This window comes from Sus scrofa, chromosome 13, assembly GCF_054392235.1.
Source record: "Sus scrofa isolate SSC_HxYL_T2T_F1_AM1 chromosome 13, Sscrofa_HxYL_maternal_Yorkshire_Landrace_v2.0, whole genome shotgun sequence".
NCBI lineage: Eukaryota > Metazoa > Chordata > Mammalia > Artiodactyla > Suidae > Sus > Sus scrofa.
Window position 1 is genome coordinate 177,961,802 of NC_139395.1, and position 21,707 is coordinate 177,983,508.

At 35.7% G+C, this 21,707-nt stretch overlaps 1 protein-coding gene across 17 annotated transcripts in view; it reads right to left on the reverse strand.

Moving 5' to 3' along the window:
* The window catches only part of EPHA6 (EPH receptor A6), an 870,463-nt gene that overhangs the window by 2,147 nt on the left and 846,609 nt on the right, over positions 1 to 21,707 (reverse strand). For all 17 annotated transcript variants that reach the window (XM_084989131.1, XM_021070704.2, XM_021070712.2 and 14 more), the window contains 3 exons: positions 12,779 to 12,972; positions 10,237 to 10,308; positions 818 to 967 (listed from right to left, as the gene is read on the reverse strand). In XM_084989131.1, coding sequence (XP_084845257.1) covers positions 818 to 967; positions 10,237 to 10,308; positions 12,779 to 12,972 — 416 coding nt within the window. The remainder of the gene's footprint in view (positions 1 to 817; positions 968 to 10,236; positions 10,309 to 12,778; positions 12,973 to 21,707) is intronic.

The following is a 21,707-nucleotide window of genomic DNA, read 5'->3' on the forward strand; positions in this document are numbered from 1 at the left end:
CAGCCTAAACGTTATATAATTTATGTAATTTTATACATTTTCAACGGTATTAGCAAAATAGTATGTAGGATAGAAAGTATAATGTGGACTCCATTTGAATTCTCATGGTCTTTTAATAACCCAGAAAAAAAGCCATTGAATTATGTTGAACAGTATGAAACTGCCATCACTTTTAAAACAATGGTAATTTCATATGGAGTTTAGGTATCTACCTTTTTTTTATTACTCAATGAATTTATTACATTTGTAGTTGTAAAATGATCATCACAATCCAATCCTTTTAAGCATGTGTTGAACATTTTCACTGCACTCAAGGAGAAGATAATCTTTGAGGCAGTGGAAAAATGCTGGATTATTATACTATAGAGAAAAAGCTCTGAAATAACATAATGTTGTATTGCTATGATTATACATTTGAGGAACATAATTGTAATTGATTTAGTATACATGAGTCATAAATAATTTGCCAAGATAAAACTATGCTGATGTAAAGTCTATGGTGTGAATAAGAACAATATGCATTTTACAAAGCACTTAAATTTTTAAAAATAATTATTTGAATCAAATCCATTCTTTCGAAGTAAAATAGTTACAAGTGTAGTGTCCAGTTTTCACTAGAATAATAAACAGAAATGGTGAGGAAAGATGTGGCAATACCATACTAGTGTTAGGAAAGGTAGTTTAACCATAGTGTCCTTGATACAGTACTTGCATTTATAATCTCCTGAGTGGAGCATCTAAATACAGGAAAAACAAAACAAAACAAAACAAAACAAAACAAAACAAAACAAAAAAAAAAACACCTTGTATCACTTACTCGATGCTCATTCTTGAAATCAGGTCAAAAGTTGTAAACCCTGCTGCCATAAAGTTATTCTTATACTGCCCCATCTTTATAGAATCCAGCCAGTCACCGACTGTCACAAACAAAGGATATTCTGGAACTTCTCCAGGGGACTCTGGCATTCTACACAGAAAAAACAAACATCATTTAAAAGTCAAATAAAGCCAAAAACAAAAAAACAAAAAACCCAAACTCAAATCCCAACCAAACCAAAACAAAACCCTATATTTATTTTTTTAAATTTTACAATATTCTTACATGTTTTCATCTTCCATGGAAAACCAGAGATTTAAAATTTTCCCATCGTATTCTAATCAGCTATTTTATACAGTCAATTTCACTTGTCAGCCTCTTTTGTCTTTTCCTGCTTTTTGCCACTACTGAGTCTTATACTTGATATATCTTGAGAAAACCCACATCTTGCTAACTTCTATTTATTTTTTTTTCTTGTGTAAAATTGTGTTTTAAGACTTAAGGAATAGCCTAAAAGAAAGTAACTAGTCACAGGCTATTTACTCTTACACTTTCTAACCTGCCATGAATCACGCCCTGTTGCCTTTTTCACATTTGTTATGATGACTCTTTTTTTTTAATGGTGAATTCATTGATCAAGTCTCCACTTATTTGATCTCAAACATTCAACAAGAATTTATTAGTTATTGAAAAGAAATTTCTGCTGTCATATAGCTCAATTGCATGTGTAATATTTACATATATCCGGGCATAGGGTAATATAGCCCAAAGCACAGATATTAATAAAGCACAAAACTAAACCACAATCAATGAAAGTTTGGGTTAGTAAGAAAAAGGAAACCAGTATTGATGGGTCTTAAAATAAGTGATACAGAAATCTATATTTATGTTCCTGAGATCTGATGCAAAGGGCATTCCAATTGGGGATTTTTTTTTGTAGTTTTAATATAAAATAATATAAAGGTATTATTTTGAAAAGGCTAGTGAATGTGTGTGTGTATATATATGCATGTTGGCATACAAAATAAGTTTTAATGCAAGCTAAATCATACAGAGAATAAAAATGAAAATAATTTTAGAAATTATAGTAAAAATAACTCAGAGTTATATATTTAAGCTATTCTAGGAATAAGCTATATTCTCCTTACAGAAATACATGAAAGTTAATGTTAAAAATATTTTGTATGGTGTCAAAAAATACTTCATAGTAATATTGCTCTTATAGTGGTAAGTATATTATTATCTCTCTAAGGTAATAAATATGTCATTTAAAAAATTAGGTCTTGGAGTTCCCGTCATGGCTCAGTGGTTAACAAATCCGACTAGGAACCATGGGGTTGTGGGTTCAATCCCTGGCCTCACTCAGTGGGTTAAGGATCTGGCATTGCCGTGAGCTGTGGTGTAGGTCACAGACGTGGCTCGGATCCGCAGTTGCTGTGGCTCTGGTGTAGGCCGGCGGCTACAGCTCCAATTCGACCCCTAGCTTGGGAACCTCCATATGCCAAGGGTGCGGCCCTAGAAAAGACAAAAGACAAAAAAAAAAAAAAAAAAATAGGTCTAGAGTTTATATAAAATAGTAAAGCATTAACAATTTTTAAAATATTTGATATTTGATCTAATCAGCATTTCCTAAGTAATAAGAAATTTCCCATTAGAAGTAAACCACTGAATTATTTTTATATTGAATATTAAAGGTTAATCCAACTTTTATTTACTTTGCTTTTAATTTTTTATAAAGTTAAAGGATGATAAAATCCATAGAGACTTAACTAGAGCCATAGTTTTTAACATTCATATTTGGAATATTTCATCATAATATTTTACCATTCATATTTGAACTAGTTCAATTTACCATAACAAACTAATAATATATGAGCACATATGATTAAACCACATGGAATAAGAATTCCTCCACTGTGAAGCAGAATGGCATATACATTCTATATAAGTCTAATATTGCTCTGTTAAAACTATATGGGAGTGGGAGTTAGGTTCTAAGGCCAGTAAATAAGATGAAAATTGAAAATCTCTACCAATCAAAATTACCCTTAAAAATCCTTTAAATTACTCTTAAATTACCAGGACTTGGGTCTTTAGGAGCACAAAAGCCAGAGATGTAAGGCACAGCAATAAAGCTGTATGTACAACATATCAGCCCTGAAAACCCTGCAATATGCCTCTTGGAATTGTTCAGGACAAAGTCCCTATTAAAGACCTAAAATTCATGTCTTTGGTTTGGTTTTTTTTTTTGGTTGCTATATTGACTTCTCTTTTTCTAAAATGGATTCTAGTTGAAGGTGGGTGTAGGGGTAAAGGGGGATGACAGGGGGTTTTGCTCCAGGAGATTTTGCTCTTTCTATATACATGAAATTTGCACAAACTAAATGCATGTATCTTGTGATTATACTGTAGTCTGTAAAGAGTCTGGTTACCCTTCACAGTGACTGCGTCCTTTTTACCACTACTCAATTCTGTTAGTGTATTCTCTATTTTGGAGGCTAAGCCACATTTTCTTTGCCTGTGCTATAAATTGCAATGCTATTTGACTATGGGCTGTTTCATTCTAATTAATATCAGAATGATTCATAATTTGACCCTAAACAAAGTTATGTTCAAAGGTTGAAAAGCTATCATGGCATCTACCAACAAACACTAGTTGTTAATATATTTCTTTGTTTTCTAGAGGTGTTATTTATTAATAAGAATTATCAAATAAATGAAAGGTCATATATAAATACAAGGTAATAAAGATCTCCATGGAAAACAGAGTTAAACAGGGTTTTTATTTTATTTATTTATTTAGTCCTTTTAGGGCCTCATTCACAGCATACAGAAGTTCCCAGGCTAGGGGCGGAATTGGAGCTGTAGCTGTGGGCCTTTGCCATGTGAGCAGCAATCTGTGACCTGCACCACAGCTCATGGCAATGCCATGATTCCTTTAAACCACTGAGTGAGGCCAGGGATCAAACTTGAGTCTTCATGGATCCTAGTTGGGTTCATTACCTCTAAGCCATGAAGAGAACTCCTAAACAAGGTTTTTAATTGTGGTATTTTTAAAGTTTTCACTATTCTAACGTGCAACATAAATGTATAAGAGGATTCAGAATAATAGCCTCTGCACTATTTTCCTAAACTATCTGACCAGTTTCTATGGAATATTCATTAGGAAATACCACTGTAGTAAGTTTACTGACCAAGTTTAAATATTAAAATGGCAGAGTATCCGTATTGCTTATTAACATCAATAAAACCACCCACATGAGAAAACTGAATATCTTATTTCAAAACACTGTGGCTCTCACGTCCTTTAATTACTTGTCAGAGAAATCTGTTGAAACTGAATAAAATTAAAAGCCTGTGTTTAAGTGAATTTCCCTTCATACTCCTAGGCTATTCTTGATGCGCAGACATAGTCAGATGACTTCCACTCCTCTCTCCTGAGGTAACGCTGAAATAACTCTTGGGCTTTCACAATTTCACATAATTGGTGAGTGGAAATGTAATTTGCTAATTTTATGTCTTCGGTATAGAAAGGTCATAGAAGGACATTCTGTATACTAAATGACTTAAATGGCTTATTTCTCTGTTGAAAAGCATCCACTATTTGCTCCCAGAATGTTTCAGTTCCATAATTCCCTTTCTCTCCACACATCTTTAGTAACCTAGTTACTCTTTGGCCTTTACACGACTGCACTGGCAGTTGATTTAGTAAGGTCAAGGTCCCCTCATTGTTCACAGGCACTGTGCAATAACTTTTCTTTCACCTTATAAAGAAGTTGAAAAATGCTGCTCTTTTCTGGCTTTGAGGGCTGGGTACCATCATCCTCACATGGATTCTCTGGAATATTACCTAATAAACAATAAATGCCCTTTCTTATCAACCATGTACAAAGATAAATTCAGTCTGCTATTTGCTGAGCATGTAGAAATTTCTGCTATTTGGTGATTAGTGGGAGCTGCCCACCTGAGAAATGTCTTTACAGCAAAACCAGCAGCTCACATAAAAAAGTACATGTTGTAGAACAGAAGGTCTAAAGTCTACTACTTTCCTCAGAATATTGAGAAGGGGGTAGAATTAGGAAATTTCAGTTACAAATTATGATCAATTTAGATTAGAGAAAGGACTGAAACATAGCTCAAATGGGTAATAGCCATAGTTTAAGGTGAGGTAAACATATACTTTCAATACATCTAAATGTGTAAAAATGAATAGCACTGACAGAGCCAAGAATTTTTATTCTAATGAACCCTTTGAGTTCATAACAGTACTCCTCTTTTACGGTAGGAAGTTCTTAGGTTACCAGCAGGTATCAAAACTGCCATTAAAGACATGAAGGTTTTTATCCACAAAAGTTTTCCATATTTTACATTCATCATGTAAACATGAAAGTAATAAATCTGTTAAAAATGATTCAAGGACAGTTCTACTTTGAGAAACACAATTCCAATGTAGGATCTTGTTTTAAGATGAAACTATCACATGCTTAAAGGCTTTTTTCATCTTATCCTCTGATGTAACGTCTTTCTTCCTAGCTCTTATATTTATATATGGTTAGTAGAACTGTACCAGGTAGGGTCCTTCTATTTCGTATTGCCTTTATTTCACATATTTATGAATACTTTCCATGTTTCAATGGTCTTCATTACTAATGTTCAAATGCATGTTTAATATTCCATATGTTAATGCTTAATAATTTAATTCCCTAAACTCAGACTCATAGATTGCTACAGGCTTATTTTATTACAGATGATTATGTAATCCTACAGCATATATCTTTATGCTTGGGTTGAATTACTTCCTTGGGAAAAATCCATAAGATAAGAATTTTTTTTTTTAAGGGTAAGTTAAAAGTCCCTGGTGGCAGGAGTTGTATCTCATATATCTTTCTATTTTCTATAGGCCTTAGCCCAATGCTAAAAGTATAAAGAAATTCATTAAATAAGTGATGATTTAGATTTGAATATTCTTTACAGAAAAGTTTGGTCTATGACATGTGGCTGATTCGTGATGAATAATATTTTTTCATTTAACTCATTAAATGGAAGAGTAAGTGCCTATTGATATAATGGTCAATCTGTTAATGAATATACCACTAACATATTCCTTGTATTGCAAAAATGTTTGCTTATCTCTGTCTTTATGGGTTTCAGCGAGGAGGCAGATAAAGTTACAGGTGAGTGAGATAGCACAGAATGAAGAGACTATAACAGTAACATTTATCTTATTCAATATTATTGTTTTTACATGAGTTTCTCATCTCATGACTAGGGGACTACACACTATTTACTCTGTAAAGCAGTCTACTACACATACTACCTACCTACCTAACCTTTGAAGGAAGACTTTATTTAATCAGATGAAAGAGAAAACACTGCCCTCCCTATAATCAGGCCTAATTGTCAATCTGAATACAAGTTAAAGTAATGAAAGAATTTTGATATTCTTTAAAAATTTTAAAGTATAGTTTTGCACAAAATGCTATAAAATCCTAAGTACATAGAACCATTCCATAAATCTTGTTGACTATTTCCTCTTGTTGGCAATATCTTTTTGTCCCAAACAATCTGACTCTCCACAGTGCTAAGTTGGGAGAATGATTTATTTATTTATTTTTACCTTTCTTAAGTCTTCACTTTTTTTTTTTATTCGTGATGAATAATATTTTAGTTATTTAATTCTCATAGTAAGCCTGATAACTGGTAAAAAGTATGAAGGAGTGAAATTCAAAGCCAATTTTATTTATTTATTCATTTGTCTTTTCCAGGGCCTCACCTGCGGCATATGGAGGTTCCCAGGCTAGGGGTTTACACTGAGCTGTATCTGCGACCCACACCACAGCTCAGGGCAACGCCAGATCCTTAACCCACTGAGCGAGGCCTGGGATCGAACCTGCAACCTCATGGCTCCTAGTCGGATTTGTTAACCACTGAGCCACAATGGGAACTCCCTCAAAGCCAATTTTAAAATTACAGATGTGTTTAAACATTAAAAGGGAGAGATACAGGGTAGGAATAATACTGTTTGAATATTTCTCATGTTCTGAGTATTGTATTCAGGGCATGGTCACTATAGTCCAAGTAACAGATCACTGAACCTCAAGGAAAGCCTATTTTTGTGGGTAAATAATACAGGAACAGAAGAGACTTCAAATCACATGACAACTGCAATTCATTGCCAGTGGTTATCAAATGTGATCTTTAAAAGGATACTGAAGCAGCATCTGGGCTTAGTGAGAAAGAGTGCTGTGATGATTAGTAATGTCACCATAACAAGGAAAAGCAAAGTATATATTTGCTAACACTGGATAAATTCATTCAATCTCCAAAATGCCTGAGGATGTAATTCTGGAACTATATTGCTGCCGCATTTTTCTCATTTCTTTGTTTTGTTGTAGTTACTACTTTCTTTTTTCAAGTAATGTTTTTTAAGTGGCTATGCATTGTAGGAGGATGTTGGGGGGTATATGGATTATGTGTTTGTTTCTTATTCCCATGAATGAGGGCATATCATTTTTTACATCGTTGAACATAACAGGCTGCGCCGTCCTACAAATTCTTTTTGGAATTTTAATATACTCCATCTATGAAGTCTGATAAGTCCAGAGAAAACCTATCTTGAGATGTAAAAATGTATCTGCTTTTCCTAATCATATTTCTGATAAAGTGCCATACTGGGAAAAATCTTGCAATTTTGTATGACTGTATACTGTGGAGTGGAAGAATGAGGGCTTTGCAGTTGGTGGACCTCGTTCAAATTCCTGATTTAGCAATTACCTGCTGTGTACCCTTGGGAAATTTAGTCTCTTTGAATCTCTGTTTCCTTATATGAGGGATGGAGATAATAACAGGATTAAATGACATGACTGATAAAAGTGCCTAGTACAATGACTAGCACATAGTAGGCTCTCAACAAATAGAAGTAATAGTTATTGTTGATAACAATTATTAGAATTTGTAGCAGTATTAGTATTGGTGTTAATGTTAGTATTATTATTATATTGTGGCAATAGTTCATATGAATTGAATTTAGATTTAGATTTTCTAATGGGTTGAGGTTTCACATTTCTTGATTGATATTTAACATTCTGTCTTCTTTCCACAAAGCTTTGCTAGTCACTTATTAACTGAATAGAGGGAGGTAGCACCATTTAGTCTTATATTGTTTACTCAGTTCTCTAAAGCAGAGGTTCTTAATTATGATACTGGTTTGAGCTTTCCCCTATTTTCATGGTTCACGTACTACTGGAAGCCAAGTGCCAGAAAGTTCAACAATTGATTTATATGTACTAAGGAAAGTGGTAGTTCCAGTTTCTAAGAGCTAAAATATTATAAAGATCCTTACCTATGGCTTAGTGGATTGTGAGAATATATCTGTGTGCCTTGGCCAGGGAGGAATATGATTTCTGAGGCAGATTACTATCATGGACTGGTCCATCTGGCCAATTTCTCCCCACCTCTGAATGCTACCTTTTAGCTGATGTTGTCAAGAAGCCCATAATCTGTACCGGTCTTATCAGTGACATTCTGGGCATCAGAAGCAGGGACTGGAGGAAAGAATTATTTTCCCATTACACTGTAGCAGTGTCTGAAATAGCACTGGCCAGCTGATTTAAACCCAGTGCACTAAGCAGGCTGTGGTGTGTAAAGGAATCAGGGGTGGGAGTTGACGAGGTTGGAGGGTGAATGCATTGGAACATGTGTGTGGCGTAGTAGGGTAGGACTGGGTGAAGGAACACCCATACAGTTATCAGTCCCCTTTGTGCTATCAAACTATCTGGCACCAGATATAACTCTGGACTCTGTGGTAATATGCTTGACTTGGGGTTGAGAGTGACTCTTAAGATTGATCCTGAGGGTCCAGGGGAGAGGGAGAAGGCATGGCCAGGCACTGCTCCTGATGCCATTCTCCACATAGCCTTGGCCTCAAGCCGGGCCTTTTTCCCAGGGGCTGTGCATTATGTGACAACTACAGATATTTCTTTGAAAGGAGGTTATAAGCCATCATAATACTGTGAATGAAAGTGAAAGTAGTTTGAAGGGATGACATTCATGAAAGGATGACAGTCTATATTACTAAGGAACTTTCACAAATTAGGTTTACAATCAAATATCACTATATTCACTTACATATCCACATACTTTCTTGAGTAGGAGAGAAAGCAAGGAGGTTGGGAACTTTACAGAGCTCTGAATAATCTCCATGGAGTGTGTTAGGCACAAGAATGTCAGTGTTATTTGGAGTGGTTGCTCCAAATAATAAAAGCCTTCTCTGACAAATGTTTTTTTTTTTTTTCTATTGGATGTTCTATATTTTGAAAGAAAAATGAAAGATATAAGGTTTATGAAATTTCTAATATGCTAGTATAAAGTTATTAAGCTGTGGGTTTCTCAGCCTTCTTCCTCCCTCTGTGTCACCTTGACTTCTTTCCCTTTTACTCCTCTATCAAGAGTCTGGATAAAAGCTTCTCAGGTAAATTCCTGAGAGAAAAGAAATTAGAGTGGAAAAAAAACCATGGGGACCTAGTGGGTGAGAGAGTTAAGTTCGTGGAGGAGGGTGAGAGAACTCTGGAAGTTTTGGGATAGCAGAGAAAAGGAGCTTGCAGGAGAGTTTAATAAGAGTTGCTGTGGATTACACTCTTAGTCTCCTCTACCTACTTGAGAGATACATGGGAGGAAAGACTTTATCTACATCCCATCATGTTTCCTTGGTTCAGTATCACTCTGGGATGGATGACTGGGCTGTGGAATGTGGGGGATGGAAGGGCAATGTCATGGTTTTGTAAGCATAAAACAAATCAGGCTTTCTGTAGATAACATTGCTATCCTTAAATCTACCATGTCTCTTCTCCCTAAACAGGCTCAGTGCTCTGGCATCAGGGTGTGTGGGTGACCCTGGGGGCCAGGGGACACGCAAGGGGAGCTCACTCAGGCTGATTTGAAAACAAGAATGCTAATAAAGGTTCAGGCTTGATACCCTTAAGACTCTGGTTCCTTTTGTTCCCTCCCCCAAGAAATATATTAAGGACAAAATCGGTAGTACGTATGTCTTTGTCAGAAACAGGAATAGCAGATCAGTTACAAAAACTTCCATTTGGTCTCCCAGAGATTAGACTTCAGAACTGAATCAAACTGCCAGCTTTACATAGAATCTAACTCCTGGCCTCCGTGTGACAGTGTCATTATGAGCCTGCCTTTCTCTGGCCTGGTCCTGGATTTCTGCACATATTGTTAAACCATAACTTCTAGCCCTTAGACACCAGCCCTCATATAGACTTTATCTCTCGGTCATTTGGACTTTCGGGTATTTTCTCATCTTAGATTCTTTATCATTATTTTCCAAACATGATGAACATTCATTATCTTGAAAAAGCAGGGAAGAAAGTGTTTTATTAGCTTTTCTTCAAAAAGAAGGCTCTTACCTGCCTGCTTCTACAGCCATAGAACAGTCAGAGAGCTCTGTTGGCGGACACTGGCTATGGATTCCATTCACCCTATATCACAAGAGGTCCAGATTAAATGATTTCATAGTCACTCCATGATCCCTCTCTATAGCTCTTTCTGCTCAATATTAAAGCATGCTGGTCTCTTCAATAAAACATAAAAAACAAAACCCAAGAAACATTTTCTTTAACTACTCTTGCCCTTCAGAGACATTTCTTGAGAAAACAATATCCAACTTGATACTTTGTATTACTACTCTTTTCTTTGACCTCATATTCACTCTTCCTCCATTGAGTCTGTCTTACACAACTTTATTGAAAACACTCTTGCAAAGGCCAGTTATGAACACCTAATCCACAGTTGCTAAACCCAATGGACACGCTTCACTTTGATCTTACTGGAGATTTGTGAAGCCTTGGACATGATACTCCTTGAACCATCTCCTTTTTTTGGCTTCTAGGATACTGCTCCTTCCCTGCTTTCCTCATTACCTGTCTGGTTTTTCTTTTGCAGTATCCTTCAGTCCATGTCTACAATTCACTTCTTAAATCTTGGTGTTCCAGAGGGCTGCATCCTTTTCCTGTTTCTTTGCATTCCTTATATTCTCCATGGGTTATCTTAAGTATGTTTCAGGTACAATCAATATGGCTATGACCTTCAAATTTGCATTTCTAACCCAGATCTTTTTTTTTTTTTTTTTTTTTTTTTTTTTGCCTTTTGCCTTTTCAGGGCTGCACCTGTGGCATATGGAGGTTCCCAGGCTAGGAGTCGAATCAGAGCTGCAGCTGCTGGCCTATACCAGAGCCACAGCAATGTGTGATCCAAGCCACGTCTGCAAACTACACCACAGGTCACAGCAATGCCAGATTCTTAACCCACTGAGCGAGGCCAGGAATCAAACCTGAATCCTCACGGATACTAGTTGGGTTTGTTAACCACTGAGCCATGATGGGAACGCCTAGCTTGGATCTTTTTAACTGAGTTCAACCTACTTAAATATAAGTGCCTATTGAGTATCTCCTGCGTCGATGCCCCACAGGAATCTTCAACTCAATGTGCTCAAAATGGTCTCATTTCTATTCCAAAAGTTTGTCCTTCTCCCCCCTCTCTCTTAGTGCTAATGCTGTCAACCAGCTTGTCTAAGAAAGAAACCTGACAAATAATCTTGATTCTTTTCTCTCCTCCTTCCTCTGCATTCAGCAAATGACCAAGACACATTAATTTTCTTTGCCTAATAATAAATCCATTTTATGATCTCCTGACTCTAAACTTACTTTCATTTCATAAGTCAGGGCCTGACCTTCCCTAGCTTGGATTGCTACAAACATATAACTGTTTCTGCTTCCAGTCTTGATCCTTGCTTTGCACTTTCATTTAAATCAGCCTTAGAGTGATCTTTCATAAATACAAATATGACCATGTCATTCTCTTGCTTAAAAATCCTTCAGTAGCTGCCCATTTTTTTAATGATAAAATCCAAAGTGCCCCTCCCCCACCCTCACTGTTAGAGCTTCCTTTGTTGGATGGGTTTACCCAAGATGGACTAGAGGAAGAGTTTAATCTCTAGCTATTTCATGCTTGGCTTCACTTTACTGAGGCTGCCAATTAGTGATTTAGAGGTGAACTCTTATATGCCCTGCTGTGAACTGAGGCCAGTTTCAAGTAGTCCTTGAAGAGCCTTTGGCCTTATTGTCACTAAAGACCTGCACTGACTTGAACTTGTGGCCTAAAGTTGAACATCTGTATATCTTATTGGTCATCCCCTGAGTCAGGAAAGTGAGCTTTGAAAATGCTTTGCTTTTTTTTAAGCCCAATTTGGTCTAAATAAGGATATATCTTTTCAACTTAATAATACTTTAAATGTAATATGTTCAGACATAGATGGTAGTTTTTTTCTTCTTTTACTCTCTTTCTTCTTATAATTGCTTTTCAGAGAGAAGTGAGTAGATCTTCTCAGCTCTACTGACTTATATAAAATGGTGGATGAGTGCCCTCATTTTCTTGTCTTGTCATCTGTCTTTTTCTGGTTTCAGCAAAGGAAAGTAACAACATCTGGGTGTGATCATATCAGCAGGAAACATCCTGCTCCTGGCTGATCCACAAATTGCCCCTGTCTTGCTTGCCATTTCAAATAGAGGGACAGAATATAGAATGGACAAGAAAATTAAAGGGGCTGCAGACACACACAAATTCTACTTATAAAGGTAAGGAAGGATCAATAAATAAAGAAAGGAATTATAAATACCATAGACCCAACCAGGAAAAAAAATATTTAAAAAGTGATTTAGAAAGATAAGATACAGAGAAAAGGGAAAATTATTTTCTTGTGGAAAAAAATCATTTTTAAAAATGTTAATAAATTGCTTTTTCAGCTGACAAAATATGGTTTATACAAGATATTCTAAAAGGTCAACAACTAGACAGTTATCAAGGCAAACTTTCTCCTCTTTAACTGTTAGTCTTGCCTACAGCTTGAAAGAAATTATGATTGTCAAGTGGAAAAATCAACATGCATCTTACACAAGGATGTCCTCTACTAGGGTATGAAGGGCACTGGGATTGCGGATCAGTTTGTCAAGAAAGCTGACAATGTCAGTAAATTTTGGTCTGTGATTTCTCTCCTTCTGCCAGCAATGGAGCATCAACTGGTGTAGAGATGCCGGACAGCCCATGGGAGCCGGAAGTCTGTAACCTTCTTCAATGGACAGAATGACCTAAAGGCAAACATACACAGATTATTCTCTTACTTTTGGGGACAAATGATACATATGCTAAGTTATAATTCTTTTTAAACAGGAAGTGGAAGCCAAAACATTGGTAAGCATGAAAACTACATATGAGTACATGTGGTCCAGACAAGGATAAACGCAAATATTGTGGACAAGAATTGCAAGTATTTTTGTAGCATCTTGACAGATGCTGACCCCTCTGAGAGGAAAATAAGGTTTTTTAAACTTGTAGTATACAGATGGGAGGTTAAATTTCATTACAATGTCCAGAAATAGTTTTTTGTGTGATTAGCTGGTCTGTCTTGAAACTTAGGACATGAGAAAGTCAGCCTAAGACAGATAAATTCAGAGCAAACCATGTATGACAAATGTTTTAAGTAAAATTGTACTGCTGAAGCAGTAAATTCTTGAATTTTTTTTTATTCTTTTATAATAATATCAGTGTGTATTCTTTTTGTAGTCATTAGTCCTTCTTTCCTTTTTATTGCCTGTTTGATTCCTCTTAACTTCCTTCTGGCTTTCCCTTAATCTGACAATGACATGATTATGAAGTCATTTACTAACTTCTAAGGTCATACAATCTTTGAAATACTATCAATGCCTAGCTTAAGGCCACAGAACAATAGGACATTCAGCCTGAGTAACCTCTGGGCCAGCACTCTCCAACAGAACTGCCCATGATGATGGAAATATTCTTTCTGTCCAACGTGCTAGCACGTAGTCATGTGGCTACTGAGCACTTAATATGTGTCTAATAAGACCAAGGAACTGAATTTTTAGTTTTAGTTAATTACAACTAATTGAAATTAAATTTTAAATAGCCACATGTGGCAAGTGGCTACACTATGGGACAGTGTAACTCTAGGGGAATCTCTATAAAGAAGCCAAAGTTAAGAGTAACAACAAGATGACTAAATATATTTGTGCTTAGGAAACCACATACAAGATAATATATGGTCCACTGGAAATTTCCTAACAATGCAATTAAATGGACTTGGAATTTATGGAGCTTATTTTTTATTGAAGGTATTCATGTACTTCTTTATTCCTCTAGCATCTTTGGGAAAAGGGTTTATTTCCCCTCATTTTTGATATAAGAAAATTGAGGGACAGACAAATATTTAAAGATAAGCAAATTCAACCTCATCTCTTCCCTATGTCAACAACAGAAAAACAAAAATGCAAGTGTAAATATTGCTATTGGTGCTCTCTTTTTTGTAGTACTGTCTACAAACTTTCTATGATTTTTAAAAAATACACGCAGTTTTAATTTTTTTATTAATTGGTATTATTTTGCACGACTCTAAAATATCTATACTTTACGAGAGCAGTTAGTAAGAAGAAGCAATACTATGCCTTCAGGAACCTCTCAATAGCTAAGTTTGTGTTTTTTTAGTTAATAGAGAATTTCTCATGATCCCATTAGTGTCTTTGTGACCAGAATACCTTAACTTGTCAGGATACTAGCTTTTTTCTGTTCATTGTATATTCTGTACTTGAAAAGGATTTTTTTCTACCATATGACCCAGCAATCCCATTCTTGGGCATATATCTGGACAAAACTTTCCTTGAAAAAGACACATGCACCCGCATGTTCATCGCAGCACAATTCACAATAGCCAAGACATAGAAACAACCCAAATGTCCACTGACAGATGATTGGATTAGGAAGATGTGGTATATATACACAATGGACTACTACTCAGCCATAAAAAAGAACAAAATAATGCCATTTGAAGCAACATGGATGGAACTAAAGACTCTCATCCTGAGTGAATTAAGTCAGGAAGAGAAAGACAAATACCATATAATCTCAGTTCTATCTGGAATCTAATATATGGCACAAATGAACCTTTCCACAGAAAAGAAAATCATGGACTTGGAGAATAGACTTGTGTTTGCCAAGGGGGAGGGGGAGGGGTGCGATGTATGGAGTGCTTGGGGTTAATGGATGCAGACTATTGCCTTTGGAATGGATTAGCAATGAGATCCTGCTGTGTAGCACTGAGAACTATGTCTGGTCACTTATGATGGAGCACGATAATGTGAGGAAAAAGAATGTATACATGTATGTGTAACTGGGTCACCACACTGTACAGTAGAAAATTGACAGAACAGTGTAAACCAGCTATAGTGGAAAAAAAAATCAGTATATATATGTATATATATATATATATATAAAAGAAAAGGATTTTTTTCTTGTCTGTTTTCTGATTATTTTTGCTACCAACTAGGCATGGATTTTAAGGCATTTTGCAACACATTTTAGTACAATAGGATGTGTGTAAAAATGCTTGTAAAGCATCAAAAGTACTGTGGACAGCTTTGAAAAGTAACTAAGAAAAACAGAATAGATCTCCATTATAGAAAGACTTTAAAATCACCCCCCATTCCACCCAGGAGAGCTCTGTAGCCAATTTCACAGTTACCTAATTTAAGTATAAGTATATAGAATAAGATAGATGACAAGTGAAGTTATAGTCTGAGAAAAAAATTTAGCTGCCTTTATTAAAAATCATGTGCTAGTTGCTTTGCACATTTTTCATTTACTGTTTAAAATAACTCATTGCAGTAGTTATTATTATCCCTATTCTTAAGTGAAAAAATGTAGACACAGAGGTTAGGAAACTTGCCTAAATTCACACAGCAGAGGTGGCACAGCGGAATTTTGAACTTAGTTCCTTTCAGCTGCCACACTCTTCCTCCAGCCATTCCCCAGAAATCCTTTTCAGTTCTCATGATGTCTTCCTCTCCAATTTTATAGCAACTGTTACAATTTTAGGAGCTATAGAATTTCAGGATGATTACCATTTTATCTTTTCTCATATATCTGCTAATTGGACTTCAATGCTTTTATTTGTATCCTAAGTTTTATATTTTGGGTAAATCAAAAATATATTTACATCACCATTTGCAAAATGTAATCTCTGGCTGAACAGAGTCTTTTCTGCATGCTGAGTCCTGTACACAATTCTATTATTGCATTTATTACAATGTATTATAATTTTTCATCTGTTTTTCCTCTAAGGCTAAACACATTTGAAAGCAGGAATTATGTGTCTACATTTTGCATTCTCATCCTTTAGTATTGTACCTGACACATTACTAAATGTTACTGACCAAAACAAAAGCTATTAGAAGAAATTTTGGGATTTGTCTTGATAGAGGAGCAGTTCTTAGAAGACCTGGAGTCTCAAGCTACCCAAGAGGGATTCAAAGCACAAGCATGAGAACAATGGTGAGATTTAGGGCTGGAAGGTTAAGTAAAACTTTGTTTCTTGAGATCATAAATGATTTTTCATGCTCTCGATGCAGCCTTTATGCAAGGGAGAAAGGGTGTTAGCAAGTAAATGATACTAGATCTGTCTTTTGGAAACTCACTCTGGCTGCAGTGTGAAGAATGCATTGGACGGCATGGGAGGTTAGGAGGGGGGCTTGTAGTGATCCAGGTGAGAGATTTGGATGGCCTTAGTGGAAGCTAAGGCTGTGGGGTTGAGGAAGTAGATGATTTGACAGGAATGCATGATTTGGATGAGATTAGGTATGGAAGTAAATGAGGAAGAGAAGAATGATTTCTAGGTCTCCGGCTTGGTCAACTAGTAAAGATGATAAAGGAGGAGAAGCCATTTAGGGGTTGGAGTGATCAAGAGCTAAATTTTCTATGAGCTTTCTGGTTTCAGATTTAAGAAATACATAAAATTTTGAAAGCTTATTATGTCCCAATTTACAGGCTAGGTGTTTTAACATAGCTTACCTTATTTAGTCTCAAAATATCTGTGTGAGTATGGTTATACATATTTTGTAGGTAAGAAAACTGAAGCTCAAACTGATGAACAGATTGGGTCAATATCACATAGCTAATAATTCCCTGAAGAATGGACTAATGTTGTCATCTTGGGAGCTTCTGAATCATGATAATGATAGAGAAAAGTCCATCCTGAGTTTTGAGCCACATTCCTCACTTGTTCTCATGCCCACTATTAGAACTTGAGCCTCTCTTATACATTTATACACTCCATGCTTTCACTCTTACCTACCTGCTAATGACTTTCATGACTATGGTTCCAGCTCAGCTTTCTCTCTGGATTTCTACATCTGTCGCCTATGGGTATATCATTTCATAAAGTTGTCATACAGAGGCCATGATTTATTTTGTTCAAAACTTACCTTGTTCTTCCTTTGGCATTTCTGTCCTTTGAAAAGGGTAGTACTCTTTTCCCAGTGATTTAAGTCAGAGGTCAGGGAGTCATTTGGGCCTCTGCCTTCCCCCAAGGCTCAAAATGAAATTAGGACATGTTGATTCCACCACCTTCATATGTTTTAAATCTGCTCCACTTTAACCCTTTCTTCAAACAATTTATTTTTAATTTTGGTTACTGAAACAGCCTCCTCACTAGTCTTTTTGTCTCCCATTTTCCTCCTTCAGTCATCTCCCACAGTCACCCAAAGTCATCCTGCTGAAGTGGAACTGGGATCATGTTCCCCCACATCTGAGATTCTGCCTTGGCTCACCATGACCCTGACTCTCTGTCCCCAGTCTGGCCACATCCCTTGCTTTGGCCACTATAAAACACTTGGAGTCTCTCAGCTGGGCAAGACAAATTCCTTAAGAGCAGTGACTGTTTCTTTTTTTCTATGTATTTCCAGCATCTAAAACAATGCCTTGTCAAATCAAAGAGTGAGCTCCAATTGTCACATATGTGACCAATGAATGCTGTATATTAATCTTTATTTTTATTAATATGTCTTCTATGAAGAGTTTTGTTTTATAGGTATTTATATTTCTTTCTTTCTTTCTTTCTTTCTTTCTTTCTTTCTTTCTTTCTTCTTTCTTTCTTTCTTTCTTTCTTTCTTTCTTTCTTTCTTTCTTTCTTTCTTTCTTTCTTTCTTTCTTTCCTTCCTTCCTTCCTTCCTTCCTTCCTTCCTTCCTTCCTTCCTTCCTTCCTTCCTTCCTTCTTTCCTTCTTGCTTGCTTTCTTTTGGCTGCATCCGTGGCATATGGAAGTTCCTGGGGCAGATACTGAATCTGAGCCACAGCTGCAACGGTGCCACAGCTGAGGCAACACTGAATCTTTAACCCATGGTACCACAGCAAGAACTCCAGAGGTATTTCTGATTCCCTACTCAAGAACTGACATGGAGCCAGGAGCATATGGGTTGCTTTTACAGACTAATTGAGTTTTGTTGTTTTAGAATATAAAGGGGTGATGATTAACTATAGAGAATTTTGTTAACAGTTTGGTTTTATGATAGTTGTAGACTGTCATCCTTTGGAAAAGAGTTCTACATTTATTTTAAAATGTAAGAAGAAAATTAAATAAAGTGGAAAAATATGAAAATGACTGCAGTGATAACTTCTATGCAGGGATAGAAGGAATTAGATTCCATCAGAAATTATTATCTAAAACCTGGCTGGTTATTCTACATTGATCACACTGGTTCCTTGTCGTTGATACAGCAATTTTTAGCAGACTAGAATTAACATAAGGCTCAGGTGGGGCACATAGCAGACTGTTTGGCTCTTGCTGAATCTGATGTGTTTTCCAATTGCGTTGATGGTTTCTGAATTAAAGCAGGCAATGTGTACCTTTTATTAAACTAGGCAAACATGAAATGAACAGTCAATATGAAGACACTGAGATATTCCTGAACAATACCATTGAACAAGGACTGCTTGAGCTGTGTAGGAAATCATATTTTTATGTTATAAGACTGTTAAACATCTTTCCAAAACAAGCACATTGAATTTAGTTATTCATACTTTCTTTTAAAAGAAATTGTCTCAAAAATTTTAGCAAGGACTGAAATGTACACTAGTAATAGAAAGTGAAATGATTTTATTTTTATCTTCCCTCTAAATATTCATCATGAATATAGTTTCAGGTTGAAGGGTGATGGCAAAGCAAAGGTTCTCAGTATATACTTACCTTTTGTTTTAGTAATTACTTATGGATACTAGGACATTTAGATCTATAAAACAGTAATACTGAAAACACTGGTAATGTGTTTTTCTGATATGAAATATAAAGGTTGTGTCTACATAGGCAAAAAAAAAGAAGAAAGAAAGGAAAGAAGTGGTTATAATTAGATAACATTTATAATCTTATACCTATTTTCTTAGTATTTTTCAACATACAAAATGTATAATTCGGTGAAAAGGAATCAAGACCTGAAGGAGATTCAGTATACACTAAGAAAAAAAAAAGGGGGGGGGGTAGAGTGGTGAAAAAATAAGATATAGACAGAAAGTATCTTTTCAAAGGCTAATTAATAATTTGTAAATCATTAGGGAATGGAAGCCTAAGCTTTCCTTTCTAACTTCAGGATAAAGAATTGCTTAAAACCCTACTCTTTAGATAGTTCTCCAACCTTATTTTTTGTAAGTAAGTCACAATAGAATGTTAAGAATCTATAAAAATGGAGAGTGGTTGCCCTTAGTAGGTTACCACCTTTCAGTTTGTTGAATGAGTGGACAAAATAGGCAAAAATATGAAATATGGACTCTCATAGGTTAAAAGACTGCTGACAATATGATTTATGGCTGGAAAATCTTTAGTCACACTTCTTGAGGCTGAGATGATTAACACCTTCTATGCAACAATGCTTCAGTTTTTAAGTAGTGGAAAAAGCATTAGTGAAGGAATCACCTGAAGTCCACTGGACTCTTAAACTGTCACTAACAAGCTCTGTTCTCAGGCAAGCCTTAGTCTCCTCATTAAGAAAAGAAAAGGAAACCAGATTCAGTGCTTGCAATGGTATGTTTCACCTCAAAAAGCTATGTTTCTGGAGTCAGTGAAACCGAAGGCTTAATCTGCAAAGCCTTTAGTAACATCTTTTGATCTCAAAGTTCTGTAACCTCCAGACCTAGATTTGGCTTCCTTTGAAAGGGCTGTTTTCTACAGAGCTCCAGGTGCAGAGAGACAAAAATCTAGATGGGGCCAGAGTATATCCTGGTAATCTAAGACTAGGAAGACATGAGGAGCTGTGATATTCTTTACTATGTCAATTTCCCTCCAACAAAGTATACTTAGGGGAAATATAAAGACACATTCCAAATCTACTTTTCTGAAATAATGTTTTTTTTAAGAAGATAATGTTCTTAAAACTTGGGCCCATTTCCCCAAGTACCCTCTAGAAACAAATATTTCTTCACTGGTGCAATATTTCAATTTTAGAAGGTTAATAGGCAATTTTAATAATATATTAACTTTAATAATATATTTCCTGGGCCCACTAAAAATATTTAAATGTACGGAAAAATAGCTTATGAGTACAAAGGAAAGGGGGATTTTAATATGCTGTCTTTGTAAATATGTTTTAAGAAGAACAAAAAATTGGAGTTCCCATCGTGGCTCAGTGGTAAACGAATCTGATTAGGAACCATGAGGTTGTGGGTTCAATCCCTGGCCTTGCTCAGTGGGTTAAGGATCCGGCGTTGCCGTGAGCTGTGGTGTAGGTTGCAGATGCGGCTTGGATCCTGTGTTGCTGTGGCTCTGGCGTAGGCTGGTGGCTATGGCTCTGATTAGACTCCTAGCCTGGGAATCTCCATATGCTGTGGGAGTGGCCCTAGAAAAGGCAAAAAGACAATAAATAAATAAATAAATAAATAAATAAATAAATAAATAAATAAAACAAACAATTTTAAAAGTTATAAGAGCAAAAGATCATAAATAAATTTCTTCCAAACAGAATTGATGGCATAATTATTTTTTTATGAAAATGTTGCTGGCATGTTCCTTCTAGCTTTGTGGTCATTTAGTTAAAAAAAATTCCCTTGAAAATTACCCTGTGGTAGTAGCATACTGGTTATTAGTTTCTTCTATTTGGAACTTTACAATTTGAATTATTTACAATGATGATTGATTGAACCTCTTAATATCCCTTATTACTCTTGACTCTGTAACAGACATGCATCATGCTAGTGTAATTAGTATTTATTTAATTAAAATGTTCTTACTGCCTATATACCAATAGTAGGAATTATGGAAAAACTGAGAAAAAGAAGGTTATTTTAAAATTTGTTTTGGTATAAAACATATTCAAATAGGCACAAAAATCCCCTTTGTAATATGGAAGGTTGAAATAATGGGAATGGGCCTTTAGCAATTTACTGTATCTTACACAGAACATTACACAAGGACCATTACATAATATAGTAGAGTTTGGAAAATCTAATCAGAGACAAAAATTGGAAATGACTGGACTTTCTGAGTCATAAAACCATATTGCATTTGTAGGTAAGTGGATTCTACACATCCACCATTCTTGGCTGAAATACTGGCCTATAATTTAGAAAGCTTATGGAATTACAAAGACAAATAAAAAATATGGTAAAAGGTTCCTCCTCAAATTTTAAAAAGAGGGATCAATTCAGATAAGGTCAATGGTTATTTCCAACCGCATCATCTATAAAAAAAACCTTAGAGCTGAACTGTAATCTTTTTCTTCAGGTAGGCTTCAGAAAGCAATCTAAAGCAAAACTCATTATTATATAAAAGCTTTTGAAAAGTAAGGAGAAAAAAAATACAAAAACACTGAGGCAGCATTTTGTTTCCTAGTAAACCTCAAATGAGATGTTCTCTGATAGTGGTTCTCTTTTTGGGAAACTGAACTAGCCTAGAAACATATGCCTAAATGATACCATACCCAGGAAGCATCTGGGCTTCAAATTGCTTCAAGGCGAATTGTCTCTCTCTCTTTTTCTTTTTGTTTAATTTTTTT